The 18,111-nt window shown below is 40.6% G+C and overlaps 1 protein-coding gene across 1 annotated transcript; it reads right to left on the bottom strand.

The window, feature by feature from the left end:
* Nucleotides 1-1,389: 1,389 nt before the first annotated feature.
* ddr2b (discoidin domain receptor tyrosine kinase 2b) lies at nucleotides 1,390-15,106 on the bottom strand. The gene is made up of 16 exons (XM_066680833.1): nucleotides 15,032-15,106; nucleotides 10,857-10,959; nucleotides 10,019-10,250; nucleotides 9,400-9,547; nucleotides 8,915-9,017; nucleotides 8,559-8,742; nucleotides 7,997-8,237; nucleotides 7,381-7,446; nucleotides 7,017-7,153; nucleotides 6,677-6,878; nucleotides 6,170-6,387; nucleotides 5,176-5,297; nucleotides 4,691-4,888; nucleotides 4,203-4,437; nucleotides 3,946-4,095; nucleotides 1,390-3,299 (listed from the first exon to the last, which is right to left on the bottom strand). Exons 1-16 carry the CDS (start codon nucleotides 15,099-15,101, stop codon nucleotides 3,153-3,155), a joined length of 2,556 nt encoding a protein of 851 aa, XP_066536930.1. The 5' UTR covers nucleotides 15,102-15,106; the 3' UTR covers nucleotides 1,390-3,152.
* Between the last annotated feature and the right edge of the window lie 3,005 nt (nucleotides 15,107-18,111).

The raw sequence follows: 18,111 nt of genomic DNA, 5'->3' as shown, positions 1-18,111 counted from the left end.
TTGCTCTAGTGACCGGTTTAAATCCGTGTTTTCGCGCCTAACTCAGTTTACACCAGAATCTGTAACTCATTAAAGGGATGAGGCTCATTGTGCTACACTCAGCAGTGTAAGACCTTAAAATGAGATTTTTGAGGACTTTGGCTTCCCATCTTTACCTCATTTTAAATATAAAGGAGTAGGAGACCATAACACCCCCCCCCCCCTCCTTTAATCATTCAGCACCTTAGTTTGGTCTGTTACAAGACCAGAACCAAAACTGGCTTTTGATTTAAGCAATTTCAGCCTACTTACACAAAGTACAGGTGAAAAAGGTGAATGTTGATGGTGCATTTAAGTAGTTCTACATGTTGGTGTCATACACCATCTACACCAAGACTGACTGGATACTACACATCCACTGACTATATAAGGCCCTTCACACACCTAAGTCCCATATTTATAAGTGAATAAGCATACAATTACACTGTAAGTCTTTTATTCTCATACATTTGTCAGCCACCCTCAGTCCTGTTCCTCATCAGTCATTTCCTATGAGACCATCTGTGGCTGACCAGATATTCTTTGTGCATCTGATCATTCCTAACACAGCCTCTTTTATTGGGAAATGGTGGACGATGAGTGTGTAATATGACTAGAGGGTTGGAGCTAGAATGTGCAGTGAAGATGTCTGCATAAATGCAGATAACTATTATTGTATAATTATTTAAATTATAATTGGATTTTTGAGAAGGAAACAGGCATTCAGAGTGTTCTAGGGTGAAGTGGATTGTAGACTACTTTTTTTTATTTTTTTATTTTTTTTTAATTTTGAACAGTATTCGTGATAGTAACCAGGGATCATGAGGTCAAACAACTATTTTATTTATTGCCTCACGATAATGGATTTTACTTTAAGACATGTCAGACATCAAGCGGCATACTCATTGTTCAGTTACTATGCCCGTCACTCTAAACAATCCTGAACACCTGAATTTCGCATCAAACTGCTCTCAGTGACTTTGTTTAGGTCTTAACCATTTAACTAGACAGACATTTTGAAAAATAACTGCAATTCCCTTTGAAAGTGGCACAGAGAGTGTCTTGTATTGTCCACAAGTTGACTGTTGTTCACATTACCTCATGTTTTAGTGAATACACTTGTTCTTGGCATTAGCTGTTTTTTTCACCCCAAGCGTTGACTAAATGCTGACATGGTGCGAAGAATGACACTTATGTAAGATGTTGACTTGGTAACTTTCAGTTCTCTACATTCTGTATTTTTGATGATGTCAGTTTTAATCAGATATAGCCACAAGACACATACAGTACGAATATTATCCAGGAGAGAAAAAAAATTACAAAAACTTTATTGACACAAACAATGTAGCGTCATGTTTATAAAACGTGTAATTACGCAACACAAATGCAATTCTGAGATGACAGTAAAATAAAATAATAATTAAAACATTTTCATAAGAAACAGTGCCCTGTAATGGACCGATAAATCGTCCAGTGTGTGTTCCTGCCTTACACCAATGATCCAGGGTACGCTCTGGAACCATGACCCTGAATAGGATGAAACAGTTACCTAAAGTGAATGAATGAATAAATATTTTCATAAGGATTAGCACAGAGAATTAATTTTATGGCTAGACACTGCTATTACAAAGCAGCAGGGTAGGTAACTTTCATTGCGAAGCAGTGTGAGTTATTAATATATATACTGGAGCACCAGCTTGCAGGGAATGAATGATAAAAAAAATATAAAAATATTTGAAATAGCAAAAAATAGCAAATGTTTTTACAGCCAGACTAGATCCTACTATTATTATATGTACAAAGACACCAGCACGTAGCTTGAAAATAAATGAACAGGTGAAAGACACGTGTGTGTGTGCATATATATACAACCCCAGGCAAAAATTATGGCATCAGGATGTAACCCAAGTATGTACATACTTAGCATGTAAGTACTTAGCAGCAAATATAGTAATCACATGTTATTTTGTTAAATATTTTTCCTTTAATTAATACACATTCTGGCTTCACAAAATTCACCTCAAATGCAGATAAACATTTTAATTAAAGGCATATATTTTTTCCAGATCATCATTCATTCATTGTCTGTAAACACTTATCCAGTTCAGGGTCGTGGTGGTTCCGGAGCCTACCCGGAATCATTGGGCGCAAGGCAGGAACACACCCTGGAGGGGGCACTAGTCCTTTGCAGGGCGACACACACACACACATCTACGGACACTTTTGAGTCACCAATTCACCTACCAACGTGTTTTTGGACTGTCGGAGGACACCGGAGCACCAGGAGGAAACCCACGCAGACACGGGGAAAACACACCACACTCCTGGAGCTGTGTGACTGCGACACTACCTGCTGCACCACTGTGCCGCCCTTTTCCAGACCAAGTAGAGGTATAATAATGGAACTGCTCAATATTGAGGAAAAACTATAGACTGATGTTAAAGTTACATTTCTATGTATTTTCCAATAATGCTAATTAGTCCACGGTTAAAGGGAGATCTTACAACAAGAATTTGAAATAAACAAACAAACAAGAGACTTTGCATTTGCAACCATGGAAAAGAAGATATCCAAGAAAGAGTATGTTGTTTGTTCTCAGTCAGTTATATGTGAAATGTGGTGCAAGAATAAACAAAATGTTAAGGTTATGTAAGGAAAACATATGGTTAGACCCAGGAAGACCCAAATGATTGGAAACAAGAGTCAGTGTTTGTGAGAGAACTGTAAGGATCTGGCTGAATGAGATTTACAGATTGAAAGCCCAATGAAAACCCACACTAACACAGAAAAAAAGGAAAATAATTAGACTTACAGTGATTCTACATTGGGCCAAAAGATTAGGCTAGAACGTCTGTCTACTGCCTTTGCAATGAAAATCATTTGTCATATGTCACATACTAATCGTAATTATGTTTAATTGCAGTTCCATAATTATATCCTCTATCTTTGTCTGGAAAAAATATGCCATTCATTGAAATGATTTATCTTAATTTGTCTGCGGTGTGTTTGACGAAGCCAGAGTGTTCAGCTATTAAACAAAAGTTGTGTCATGTCTGTGGTTTGTTTATCTGCTATGAAAACCTGGGTGAAGGTCCGTTTAAGAGTGTGTGTGTGTGAGAAAGTCATTATTCCCTCAGTCTGTCTGCAGTTGAGCCTGTTGTTCCAGCAGAGTTGTGAGGATATGCTGGAAGCTGGGCCTCTCTTTGGCGTTCCTCCTCCAGCAGCTGTGCATGAGGCTGTAGACTGAGTCAGAACAGCAAGCCGGCCGCGGGAGATAGACCTGTCAGAGGAAAACACAGCTCACCACTGCCATCTTCAGGAGAAATGAGCTAAATGTTTCTGTGGCTGTGAAAGAACTGGGGGACCACAGCAGAAGAGGTTTCTTTTACTTATTGCATATAGTCAAGGACGTTATACCCTTTTTTCACAAGTGAACATTTCGCGGTCAAGAAACTAACACCCCCCTGTTTAAACAGCCCCGTTCAGAACGGCAAGATTAAGCGTCTCTTCCTTTAATTGGCTATGAGCCGCTCGCTGTTTACCCTGAACCAAGTGCACAGCAGTGAGGAGTGAGAAGCTGAAGCTGTTGTTTTTAGCTGTTTTTTCTCAGTACTCTTCTCTATTCTTGTTTTCTCTGATTTTACTTAGTGTTTTTACTAGGCTTTACTAGTTAATGCCATAGATAAACAGTCTAGGAATAGCTATGCAATGGGAGCATAGGATTTGAACATTCTGGACATGAGTTACCCACCTCTGAATGTTCAGTTGCTAATGTCATTGCTTCTTTTGAAATGCTTAACTAAACAATAAGCCAGTTAAAACCCGTAAACATTTCTTTAAGAGGATTTTACCACTTACTTACCTTTGAGTACCTGAGCTTGCTGCATATAGAAGTGAGAGGTTTTAGACATGAACATGAGGCTAACCTGCTTGCTCTGGTCTCGAAAGAACTCCCCTGTGTTCTCGATCACCTGGTCGTCTGAGAGCTGAGAATATGGCTGCTCTTTACACAGAGTGAGGGTCTCCCACAGAGTCACCCCAAATGCCCACACATCACTGGCCATGGTGAACTTTCCCTGGAGAAATGATACAGTCAAACTCTGTGGTCAACACATACTAGAAGAGTAAGCAGCTGATTCCACCATTACTTGCCCATGATGCTAAAGAAAACCATTGGTCCTACCAGGAGAATGCTCTCCCAGGACATCCAGCGGATGGGCAGCACGGCCCGGCCCTGGATGCGGTAATAATCTCCACGGTACAGGTTCCTGCTCATGCCGAAGTCTGCGATTTTGATGGTGAACTTTGCCCCAACCAAACAGTTTCGTGTGGCCAGATCACGGTGCACGAAGTTGAGGGAGGACAGATACTTCATGCCAGAGGCGATCTGAGTGGCCATGTTGATCAGAGTGCTGTAACTGTACAGAGAGCAGGATTATGTTGACTCCAGAAGAATTCCATGGAGCTACAAGGTATATAATAGAAATGCATTTACAGTGTGATGTCTGAATCCACACATTTGGCCAAGTTGGATTCAGGCCTTGAATAAAGCTGATATAGCTCAGTTTGAACATACACTTTAAGATCCCAATGCAAACAAGTTCAGATCAGTAATTACAAACTAGTTAAAACCTTGCAAGAACTCTTACGACTGTAGTTCATCAGACAGACCTGATGGTGCCTGCCTTGCTCTGCTCTTCTGCGGGATCCTGAAGCTCATGTCGAGAGAGGAACTGGTTGAGATCTCCATTCTCCATGTACTCCGTGATCATGCAAAGTGGGTCACTCTCCACACACACAGCCAGGAGACGGATGATGTTGGGATCCCTCAACCTCGACATGATCCTGATCTCCTTCAAAAAGTCATTTCTGAAGAGAAACATTTTTTTTATGGTTTGTAATGTATATTTGTGTTTGTTGTTTACTGAAGTGTACACGCTCTACATGTTTATGTAGTTTAGGTTAGCCATTTTGACTGGGTCCTGATGACCCTAGTAAATGATCCCTTACAAAAATCTGTAAAATTACAATAGTATTCGACTGCAGACCAACGGCGGTGTTTAAGCAGTGAAAGTCCACCACAAATTTCCTTGTGAAAAAGAAAGTGACAACATCACATTTAGAGAAATGTTGAACGTAAAAAAACACACACAAACCTTGCATTTTTGTCTGCATCTTCTCTAAGGGTCTTAACAGCTACCAAAATAGGCTCGTCCCCAATATCGCCCCCATCTTCTTTCATAAAATCCTGCAGTCCTTTGGCCTCACAGAGGTGAACCTGAAGCAGAACAGCCGCCAAATAACTAAACAAACGTAGAACCTAAATCCCATTCACTAGCCATCTCTCCCCTTATCACATGATACTAACAAGCAGAGAGATTGAAGATTAGCATGTGCCTCCGTTGTGTTTTCAGACTGTTGCTACACATTTCAGCTCATCGCGCTCAGAGGAGAACACTTTTTGAAGCTTTAATATGTACATCAGCGAACAAATGCCTTCATGGCTTAGTATTGCATTGAATGATGGGAGTTAGGTCAAGATAAACTTCTCTATATAAAAGAAAAAAAGTGTAGACCAAACACAATTTTCAAATTGGCTACAACTAGCTTTTAGCTGGAACATGCTTTTGTCTTGTTGCTGTTTTAAAAGCACCACTATGTGGTATTTTTACCTTAAATTTACAGCTACAAAATCATTGTGATGCCCCACTGAACTGTAATAGGGAGAATAGAACCTCTGTTGCTGAGCCTCTAGGCTCAGCACTGCACGAACTACATGATGTAACTTTTGGAGGCGGCCAAGAAACCACCCCTTTCACTTTAGGACAGTGCTGTACAAGTGAATTACACCCTGCAACTGTAGGGGCAGCCCAGGAATCAAAACACCAAACCTTACCTAGTGTTGCTTTAATACGCAAGAGTCATGCTATGTCAGAAATCACATTAAACTAATAGTATCTGGGAATACTTCACAATTTGAGCCAAGTGAGTGATGATTAAACCATGTATTATGCTGTGCATCAAATGGAAGGGAAATTTGATTAAATTGTTCTTTTAAGTATGCAAACCAATGCAGAATCAAAATACGATCACATGTAAAGAGCCTTTTGTTTTGCCTTTGCTCTTCTGAAGCCAGGCCTCTTCACTGACCTCTCCGAACTGTCCTTCTCCAAGCTTCTCTTTAAAGGTCAGCTTCTCTCTGGGGAACTCCTCCAGAGCTCCATCCCTTCCAAGGGGCAGAGGCACGGGGACGGTGGTAACAGAGTAGCCCCGGCAGCTCTCAGGCTCCAGCTGGCTCACTATATCTGCCTCTGCATAGTGGGGGGCTTCATCTCCAGGGTCTGCAGGTGGCTCATCTGAAGACGCAGCTATCAGTGCTGTAAAACAGCCATTTCAAAATGGAGGCTCATATATATGGGCTTTCCTTAAAGGAAACGTCAGCAAAAATATAATTACATCAGGGGCAGCTGTTTGAAAGGGGCTCTCATTAAAATAAGGTTACATTTTTAGCATTCACATAATAATCAAAATTCACCACTGATTTGTGGTAAGAATAAATTTGTAAATGAGATGAACCTGTCCTTAAAATGAATCGAAGTTGGTATGTAACTCTAGAGAAAATGAGAACATGGAGTCAATAACGCTACCACCCCTCACCGAGGTTCTCTGTGGCCTGAAATTCTGGAGATTTGCGTAAGAGGTGAGTGGGCTCTTGATAGTCAGACACCAGTGGGAAGACCCTCTCGTACGTGGCGGTAGAGTCGGCTTCGCTGGAGGTGGAGGAGTGGCGACGAACAAAGGCTTCTCTGTGAGCTGAAAGACGTGCAGTTAGTTCATCGTCCAGCATCCGGCGTGAAGCCTGTAAAAAAATTTGCTTTTATACTGTGCGCAGAAAAGCACTGACCAATAGAACAGACCAACTTTAAGGTGCACCCATCATGGGCAGTTGAAAAAAACATATAGGGATTTTAAGGTAAGAAATATTGCCATCACTCACCTTCTCTAGCATCTTCTGCCAGACCTGCCGCCAGAGGATGATGATGATGATGGCCAGCAGGATGACTATAATGGCCACCAAGCAGCCAATGAGGATGCGCGTGTTGCTGTCGTCAATTTTATGAGTGGGATCTCCCCCTAAAGAAAATATGAAGCTGTTTAAGTCAGACTGATCTGACACATTCCCATCCCATTTACTCTGCTGAAATTGGTTCATGCTTTGTATAAACTGCAGGGGGCACTGCTGAACATAGGCTTCATTAGACAATATCAGCTGGTGAAAAGTCCTGGAAGAATGAACAATGAATCTCTTGAAACAGCTGTTTTTTTTTTTTAAATAACTTATTATAATAGATTATACTCACCTGGGTGAATGCTTGTAGGGTGACCTCGCTTCCGAGGAACAAGAGAAGTGTTGTACACGGCTGTGCCTGATGTAAACAAAAAAAAGTGTTAATTTGTTAAAGCCCGGGATTCTTATTTTCTTCCAGTTACAATTTATACGACTCACAAATCGCACATTTACAAACCTTTATGTGCATTCCTTCTAATGAATGATTGCTCCTGTTTCAAAGAAGACATATTCTCACCATTATCTACATCCTTTCTGAATAAAAAGCGAATAAAGAAATCCATTTTGGAATTAGTAAAGGGTTTAAGGTAGGCCTGGGCCTTTAATCAAATAATGATTTGAAATCAGCAGCCAGAACTTGCTTATACTGTGTTTTCATGCAGTCCCCTTAAAAACACTACCACGTTGGTAGTCACATGATTCTACCCCATCCAATCTCTTTGAGATCAGTTTGTGCTCTGAAAGACTTCAATTTCTAGCAACACTAGCATCATATCTCTAGTGCCAAACTATAAAAGCAAACTTCACTTGCCAAATGCATCTTGGCTCACTGGTTACTACTCTTTCAACTGTTTAAACGTCGAGTAAGAACAGTCATAAAGGATGCAGAATGTGTAGGCGTTCGTTACCCGACTGGAAAGCGATCTCGCTGAACATCATCCAGGAATCTTTAAAAGTGAAGCGACACTTAATGGCACTGGCCATGCGATGACCAAGAGCCACTGTAATAAATCGTGCACTTGTGTTGGTGTTATCCACTATAGGTTTGAAAGAAACAGGCTTGGATTCCCAGTCCGACTCCGAACGGAAGTAGCAAACGGCCTGCTGGAATATTCTCACTCCTAAAGTGTACATGTTGTTGCAGTGGACCTACAGGAATGGAGAAAAGCAAAAGTTCACACTATTACAAACACGTAAGCTTTACTTCCCCTAGTTGGCCACTTCAATAGAAACACCCACATTGCATTACCTTCAATGGCCACTTGATTAAAAACTCCAATCTTGCTCACACTTTATTACATTTGGCAATTTGACAGTGGTCCATCATCCAAAAATATAGAACAAGGAGTGGCTCTATGGTCAGCAGCTGACCATTAATGTAGAGCCAGATTATGACTTAATAAGTGGTCATCAACCATAAGTGTCTGTGAATTAACACACACTAGAGATGAGGGAAAAGCCCAGACTGACCTTCATTGACGTGAAGTTCCTGACACGATTGAACTCAAACGTCATCTCCACAGAGCCATCAGGGAAGCTGGCGTTTGTCCAGCCCACATAATCATAGCCAGGCCACACGCCATAGATCTGGCTTTGAGTGAAGTTATCCAGACCCCAGCTTCCGTCCGTCAGCTGACCAAGACCATCAGTCATCCTGAGAGTTAGATGGACTTTACTTAGTGTTTAGCTCCTGCTTATTCTCCTGGAGAGTTTTAATGCAGTGCTAATCCAACTCTACCAAAGGTTCATCAACCGAAGCTTAATATTCTGGAATAAAGTTATTCTAAAATTTTTCCAAGTGTCAACGAACAAACAAAATGATTCACCTGTTGCCCACAGCTCCATCATACACTGTGTCATTAAGATACACATGCTGGGTATTTAAGGTCATCTCCTGGCCAGCAGGGGCGCTGTAGGACATGAGACCGTCTGCAACAGAAGGCAACTACCATTTGAGCCACTGGATCTAAGCTTATTTTCTATATAACAAATATAAATATGGTTTTTGTAACTCATTAATATGCACATGAGACGATTACAAGATTACAAAAAGACAACAAGTGTAGAACACTCTATTATATAATAGATTTTTAAATTTGTTTGTGTTTGTTTGATTGGTAGATAGAAAAGGCATTGATTTATAACTACTTCACCATGAAAACCCCAAGTAAAATGTGAGAAACTAGTTAATAGTTGTATTAATTATGCAAATACACATAATATAGAACAGAAAAACACCAGAAGCTCCATGGTTGTAAGGTTGTTTGACTGAATGATTGATAGTTTCATTGCTTGACTGAACAACCCTGACCTAGCCATTCACATCCATAAAGCTCCACCCGCATACACACGATCATGGAGTGGTCTGTCACAGGCATGAACCGCACGAAGCGGGCGATAATGGGTGGCTCCAGGTCCTTCAAAACAACATCGTAAGGGTTCTTGTTCCCTTCAATGATCTGGGAATAAACAAATAGTGGTAGAGAATGATGAGAGCTGCAGACATAACAACAAGAAGAAAAACATTAATTAATGAGCACACACAGGCAAGAATCAAAGCCAAAAGACACTTAGGTCACAGCAAGGAACAGGCCAACCACAACAAGTCGTGTTTTTAAGAAAAAGTTTAGCAAAAACCTCAGCAGAGACATGTGTTGGTTACTGAAGTGTAGTTTTTTAGTTGTGCTCTGGAGCTACAAGGCTAATGCTGTAAACATGTAACAGAGTTTGCATTAGCATTGCAGCTCCAGTACAAAACGAAAGAAGGTAACTGCAAACACTGTATATGTCTTGGAAAACCAACTACATTTTAGGTAAGGAGAAATATGGTTAAATTGTGTTCTTTTGCATAAACTAGCCACTCAGTCAGTATCTTCACCTTATTAAGAGCACGTTTGGTTGACCATTCAGACTTTGTTCAGTGACCTCACCTGACCACCACTGCGATCGCGCCAAGAGACCCAGCGACCTCCATCCCGACTGTATTTTATCCTGTAGCGCTGGGCAAACTCATTGCCCATGCCATCAGCGTGACGCCCCTGGGTGCCCACCAGAGTGACAAAGTGCAGGGTGCGAAGATCAATCTGCAGGAACTCCTTCAGGCTGTTTGTTTCTGCCACGACATCAGGACACCAGGCCCCATCCCCATCGTCAAAGTCCAGCCTTAGACCAGAAAAAGAGCAGGGAAGAGTGTATTGTCTGGCATTGCCCATCCAATGTTGCTGTTGCTTTTGTTAGTTTGCTGCTCATTGATTTATTCACTGCTCTTAGATGAGCATTGCTTAATGTAGTCTGTTGAAGGTGAACTCTAGTGGTAACATTTCTGATACTGCAGGAGGTACTGTGTTCTACATTCTTTAGTGATATAGAAATTCACAACACTGCAGTATGGATTTTATAAAGAGAGTCATCAATGGCACATATTTTAAAAGCTGTATTTAAATGGCAGGGCAAGAGGGGTGGATTATAGTGAAATACAGCGCAGTAGAAGAAGGGCTTCCAACCAGAATGTATTAATAGCCATAACTGCATGGAAAAAAAACAACATTTGTGTGTGTATGTGTTATTAATGGCACCAATAATTTGTATAATTTGCCAAAAAGTGGCCTCAGGCCTATTTCACGTATTACTTAATTCATCAGGACCACACAAGTGAGTATTTTTCCCTTAAATATTTACATAAATGTGTATTATAAAAATAGTGTGCCATTTTGTTGACCTCTGGGACTTGTAGTAATACATAAGTCTGCGTTCTGTTGGTGTACTTACCTGCCATATCTAGCTGCGGTCGACTCGGACCACTGACTGGAGGCAGAAATGTCCTCATCCTGAATCTTGCCGCCAGTCATCCCCAGAGGATACCTACACACACCTATTACACACAGAGATATTCAGATAGGGTACACAGCACAAAGCACCCTAGCAGCAGCAGATGCAATACAAGAATGTCACTGAGTGATGATTTACAGTAACATCACTAGCCTCAAGCCAGTTCTGACAGCACTTGTCGCTCTAAGCTCTGACTGACTTTGCTGAAGGCTGCCATGTTAATTGGGTGAGATTCTGGTTTCTGATGAGCCAAAAATTATCCCTATTTTGGATTAAAGTAGGATTCCATTCATAGACATTATTTAAAGAATAGAGCATGCAAGAAACAGATATTTTTTTATGTCTAGTTAAAATGAACATTGGGTTCAAGACATAGATATATAATATACCAGCATATGGAAGAGCAACTATTTAAAATGCAGTTTCCAAAACAGCTATGCAAAACCTGTCCCACCAAAACAGTCCCCCTCTGATAAACAGTACTTCAAGCTTTCTTCTTTGAGAGATGGTACCAAATCAAGTTTTGCTTTAGGTCCACAGGTGACTGAACATTTCCACCACCATGAAACTGGTTTGGTTCAATTTCACAAACATAGTTTGGAAACATTTTGTATGTTTCTACCAGCAAAAATTGATTAGTGAATCAGAAAAATTCATTCCAAGCTGGAACCAAAAAAGAGTAGATCCTTCAGTGCAACCAATGATAGTGTGTGTGTGTGTGTGTGTGTGTGGAGATAAAGAAGCTCCAGAAAGAGCCCAGAGACTCATATATAGTGTTGTGAATTTGAGTGTTTTGTGGGGTTGTGTTCAACGCGACACGAGGCATGTTGGTTACTTTTCTCCACTGTTCACAAGCTCAGAATGGTTCAGAACTCTGCAACATTTATACAAGTGTATCATTTATCAGCATGATCTGAACCTGCTGTAAACAGTGGACAAACCCTGACTTTGTCCTGACTCTATCTGGGCGGGTTTGCTTGATAGCATATGTTCAAGAATCCTGAACAGAACCAGTTGAAGAACCTGGTAAAAGAAAGAGTTATTTTGGTGGAAAGGGCTATGTGAGAAAACAACTCAAAAATATGGGTCTGAAAGGACATCAAGAAGCCCTTGATGTAGAAGAAGTAGTAATGGAAACAAAAGCAGAAAGAAAGGAGCTGCTGCAATTCTCAGAACAAAGTTCTCCCAGCTCCAAAAACCCAGACCTTAACATCATTGAGAATGATTATGTTATCAGGCAGAAAATGCAAATATTTTTTAAGGTAAGGAATACACTCCTAAATAAAAACAGTAGCAGCAGCCTCTGGAAGATTGAATTGGTCTGAATCTTTGCATAGAATCTGCCAAACATGTCTAGGACGATTGACTAAGGGGTATATAGTGTAAATTAGATTTTTTGCCTTTAATAACAGAGGTCAATTATAATGGGTGGGTTTGTTTTTGTTGTGAGAGAACCTGTCGCTGCTCTCTAGGAGCTTTCAGTGTGAAGGTGAAGGAGCAGGCACTGATCCACACCCCGAAAGTAAATAGCCAAATACCACCCAGCCCCTTCCAGGAGGCCTCTCTATGGAGACAGAGGCCCTTTATGCACCAGCAAGGAAAAAACCTAGAGAGGGGGGACCTTTGGGAGACATACTGCTGTGGTGAAAACCAAAATTCTAATGCCAAGAGATGCTTCTCCTGCACGTTTCTACCAGCATGTGTTTAAATATCAATTAAATCTATAGTAACAGGTTCAATAAATTGTATAAAGCACTATATGAGAATAAATAACACTGGTAAAATGACTCTTAAATAGTTTCACTTAGGGCATCACAAACTACATCCCAAATGTACTGAATGATGCCCCTTGCTCCAGGGATCCAGTGCAGATCCATTGCTATGCATCCCAGTTTGTAATAGATGTCTATGACATATGTGCATACTTGAAAACTTATGTCACAATATATGAACCACTGGTTAATAGAGCTGTCTTCTTGTAAACGTTTGAATGGTATTGTAGTTCTCCTCTAAGGTTTACAGCATCTACTTACACTGATCTGTTCTGTGCTCTCATCTCCATTACCATACAGGGCTTTGTAAATGTACAATTACATACTAGTCCATCTGTTCCTCTGCATACATTGTTTGCTCCCTTTCACCCTGTTCTTCAATGGTCAGGACCCCCACAGGACCACCACAGAGCAGGTATGGTTTGGGTGGTGGAACATTCTCAGTGGATCAGACACAGCAGTGCTGTTGGAGTTTTACCAACCAAAAATATCCACTACCCAAAATAATACCTGCCATGTGGTGGTCCTGTGGGGGTCATGATCATTGAAGAACAGGAGGTGAAGCAACAAATGGACTACAATCGATAACTGTAGAACTACAAACTCCACATATACAGTATGTACATATATAGAGTGTAGAAACAACAAGTGGTAGTAATGCTATGGCTGTTTTTTTGTATATATGTGCAATGACTCAGTTTGAGTCCATCAGGTCATCCTGTACTCAGAGCACTAGCTGGAAAATCAGACAGCACTGAATGAATGAAGAACTCTGTCACCCCATTGGTGCACTGTTAGCCTTGGCTGGTTAAACAGACACTAGACCCCCCCAGTGAAGCCTCCTCTACCCTTGACTCAGAGTGAATGACCTCCCTGTTCTAGTCGGTGGACCAAAAACCACAGAGGCATCGGTCCACTGCAGACGCTGTGCAGACAAATGGCCACTTCTTTAACAGAGTTTTTGGTAACACTCTACTTTTGGTCATCATTTATAAGGCTGCATGACACCTACATAAGACTATACTCTTAACGACTGACATAAACCAACCTCCAAGGTCAATTTTAATAACATTTACTGGGATGAAGATGACCAAAGCAGCTTTTACGACACAGAGAGTGACCCAAGGTGGGGTTTGAACCCACAAACCCAAACCAAGGACCCTAGAGCTGTGTGACAGTGACACTACGCCACCTTGTTGCCCCCTCCTCCCGTACAACTTTCCGTACAAGTAAAAACAATAAAATCATATACTTGGAGAATTAGACCATGCTAACGTCAACCACATAAAATGCTGTCTTGCCTGAATGTAATCAACTCCTGGCAGAAATGTTCTTGAAACTAGTGTAAAGCTTTTCCCTATGTGTAGAAACTGCTATAGTGTTTTCTCTGAAGAAAATTCTTTCTCTGGATAAACCAGTCACCAGGCTGTGGAGCTGTGTTCTCTGGAGTGATGGAGCACAATCCAATACATTGGGGATGAGCTGAATAGTCATAGCAATATCACAGCAATGTTTCAATATCTAGGGTAAAGCCTTAAAATATACAGAAGGGCATGAGCATGTGTTTAAAAATGTTTGGATATATAAATATATTTTGTACTGGGACATTATCCTAGCTCATCTCTATTCTGAACTAAAATAAATGCCTCTAAAGGCTTAAAAACTAATTAGATTGTGTGTTTCAAGTGCCTTTCCTCCTTCAGAACGTTTCCTAACCTCGTCACATGATTCATAATCCTCTTATCTTTCCTGAAAACACTTGAAAATTGGCTGATTTCCAGTGTAACCATAAATCATCTTTCATGCCTGAAAATAAATCACTGTGTATATTTTAGGATAACTAATCAATGTTTAATTGGCAGAATGTAAGGTAAATATCTGTAGGAAGGTATTCCTAAGAATAAACCAAAATTATATACAATAGCGAAGCACTATGACTGTTTTCTAGGTCTTCAGGGAAAACTTAATTACTTGTGGAAAATTTACAAAGTACACACACACACACACACACACACACACATATATATATATATATATATATATATATATAAAATGTGTTATAGTATTTTATTGCAATGCTTTGGTTGGACAACACAGCTTAAAATCTTGGAAACCCGACAGAAAAAAGTCCAGTCAGAATATTCTTAACTCTGGTATGTCAATATACACAGCCCAGCAAAGCTCTCTCACTGGTAAGGACTTACCAGGTCTGAGCTGAACAGAAGACCTAATGCGTCAGAATAAGCTCCTCCTTAACTAGAAAGTGACAGAAGATTCAGACAGTCATGGCTGGAATGTCAATGAATGGGATCAGTTTAGTTCTCTCATGTGTTTAGCCCTCACCTGGATTCACCTGAGACCTCACTGTTCCAGTGAGGACAAGAGAGAGGATGTGCCATTGCATCAGGAACATTTTCCCTTGGTTTTTAAGCCTGCAACAGATAGAAAACAGTAGTAAGACCACAAAGCATTCAAAGTAAATATGTGTCCACTGTGTAGATACTTTCCCACACCTTCAAAATTCTGTCCTTAGTTGATTCACTGATTTTACTGTCCTGTAGCCAAAAAAGGAATTGAATCTTTTTATATGTTGTCAGAGCATTCCATTTACTGATTGCTATTGGGATGTAAAGAGTCTTTCAAGAAATATAACAAAAACTGTTTTTAAGACAAATCACCTACTCCAACATTAAGAACTCCACTTTAATTCAAACCCAAGGTGATACATTGTCTTCTCGCTGTGGAATGATCACAAACCCCTGTACAGCTCGCTGCTGCTCTACTGGATCTTGGTTGTTAGGACTCCCAACTCCACTCAGGCTTATCTGTTTGTTTTCCTTTGACTTTCTTCTTCTTTAGCAAGTGGATTATCAATCTAATCTGCAATCTATCTAGAATAACTACACATCATGGCTGTTTTGCCTGGAAATTATACGAAGGGTGGTCTCTGACTTAGGTCCTAATGTGTACTTGCAGCTAACAGAGTGTCCAGTGAGTAGGAATTGCTAATAAAATGGACAACGTGGGTGTATAAAAATGCAAGTTCCTGTATTAACACAAACAGGCCTTAATCTAGGGGCACTGACCAAAGCTTTATAAACACAAAGGCCTTCTTGTAGGTCTGTAAGCTCCCAGGTAAGACCCCTCTTCCTGAACATACAGCCCACTATGCAACTGATGTTTATTTATGTTGTAAATGGGGCTCTATGGTATGTCTCCAGTCAGCTGGATGTGGGAGAAAATGAGTGTAGAGTCATTCCTGAGGCGATTACACTGCAGAAAAACCAGCACAGTGGATGACAGGCATGGGCTATGTGTTAGGACAGTAAATACTACTTAAGTGATGCTAATATTCCTGCCTTTATGCCACCCAGAAATCACCCGTGTGCCAAAATTCATTAGGGCAGGGGAGATGAGTAACAGGGTTTAATGCTCTGTTAGTAAAGTTACTCGGGAAGTTATTTTGGGAAGTTAATGGGGGTAAGATCGATTTGAATCCTTTATGAATAAAGAATACAAGGTTCAATTGGAATCAATGAAAAATGGCATTGAAGAGATGTTAAGACTTCCCAGATATTTCAAACTGTTGTATTTAGTATAATGATCAAACTCATGCTATATATTCACTTAACTGCATTTTTAGACCTACAGAAAGTCCCAGATAATACATTTCATAAACAACATAGAACCTTAGAACATAGAAACAACATAGAAAGTTATAATGGTATACAAGGTTTTAAGGTAAAAGTGCTTTACTGCCACATAAAGCAGGAATATGTATATGTAAATAAGCAGTTGGCTTGATAAGGAGAAATAAGGGCTTCTGTAACAGAACAAAAGTGCTTAAATCACCCTAAAGTTGCTAAATGAAGTCCTAAAGAGCAGCAATAGGGATGATCAGGTTTAATAAGAGCTTTACAACAGCTTTAAACTATCGACTAATACTAAACTGTTACCTTTCATCCAGCTGCAGTTCTCATACCATTATGCTCTACAGTCTAGATTTATAGCAAGTACTGGATAAACACCTATATTAGTTACACACTCTTATTTCACATTGCCATACTATTATAGTAACATTATTAGATATCTTCTACATCTGTAGAAGTTAAAAACCTTGCAAGACTGCGCTGACACTTAATGACACTAATATATTTCAAACGGTAGATCTGACATAAAACTCACCACTCTTAAGCCATAGTCCAGGAACGTGGCTCCACAGTGTAGTTCCAAAACTGCCCATGAGTTCAAGAGTGTTGTTAAAGAGAGAGAGAGAGAGAGAGAGAGAGAGAGAAAGAGAGAGAGAAGAGAGAGAGAGAGAGAGAGAGAGAGAGAGAGAGAGAGAGAGAGAGAGAGAGAGAGAGAGAGAGAGAGAGAGAGGTGAGGCCGGTAGCCCTTAACCAGAGCAGAAATAAACACACAGGGGGAGAAAAAAGGAAGTTTACAACCCAGGCCACTTTGAGGAAATGCCAAGCCCAGAATTCAACCTGGGACACATAAGGATTCAATTATGGGGCACAGTAGCCATTTACTACTGTTTCTTTTCCCTTTTCTTACTTCATTTCAAATCTAACACCTATAAGATTAACGCTTGTCTGAGACTGTTTCTGCTGTGGCTCAAGATGCCAAATGTTAAAAACGGACATTCAGGACCACAAGGATTTTCAATTTATGTCCAAAAGCTCCACAGAAAAACAAGAAATGAAACAAGATGCTCTGGAGCAACTGCACATGAGCTTCCAGTCATCCAGTGCCAAGCATCAGCCAGAGGGGTATAAAGCCCCCCAGCAACGGACTTTTGAGCAATGGCAATGGATTCTCTGGATATACCTTTGAATGGGTTGCATGGAAGTTTGTGATCCTGAACTAATCATTCAACATCAGGACATGCACTTCACTGCCATTTGAATGCAACTCTCACATAAGTGTTCCCACATCTAGACCAAAGGTTTAAAAGAAGAGTGGAAACTATTCTCCAGAAATACCTGGCTATGTAAAGCACCTGAACAGCAGAACATGCCCGTCCATGGATGTTAAGCATTGGGTCTAGCCAATACTTGTTAGAGAGCCCTCCAAGGAAAGCACGGGATGATGTTAGTGGGGTCACTTCTCGCCTCCTAATCCTCCTCTGCTTCAAATAAACTTGCTCGGTCACTCCCTCTAGTATTTGTGTAACCAAAAAACTGATGTGTAGTGAGTGTAGTAGTGCAGATTGCCTGCTGTTGCATTGTCCACTAGGTGGCTGCATTCTGGTGGAAGTTGTTGATACTCCCGAAAGCACTTTGGGGTTCTAGAAAAGCACTGTTTAAGTGAAGCTATCATTCATTCATCCAACATTGATAGTAAAGGCATGAATAGATGGAGACTTAAGCCAGAGCATTTTACAGAGGTTAAGGAACAAACAAAATAAAGGCAACACTACA

The sequence above is a fragment of the Hoplias malabaricus genome, chromosome 9 (assembly GCF_029633855.1).
Source record: "Hoplias malabaricus isolate fHopMal1 chromosome 9, fHopMal1.hap1, whole genome shotgun sequence".
Classification (NCBI taxonomy): Eukaryota; Metazoa; Chordata; class Actinopteri; order Characiformes; family Erythrinidae; genus Hoplias; species Hoplias malabaricus.
Note: the sequence above shows the minus strand (reverse complement) of the source record. Positions and strands in the feature narration are given on the sequence as shown.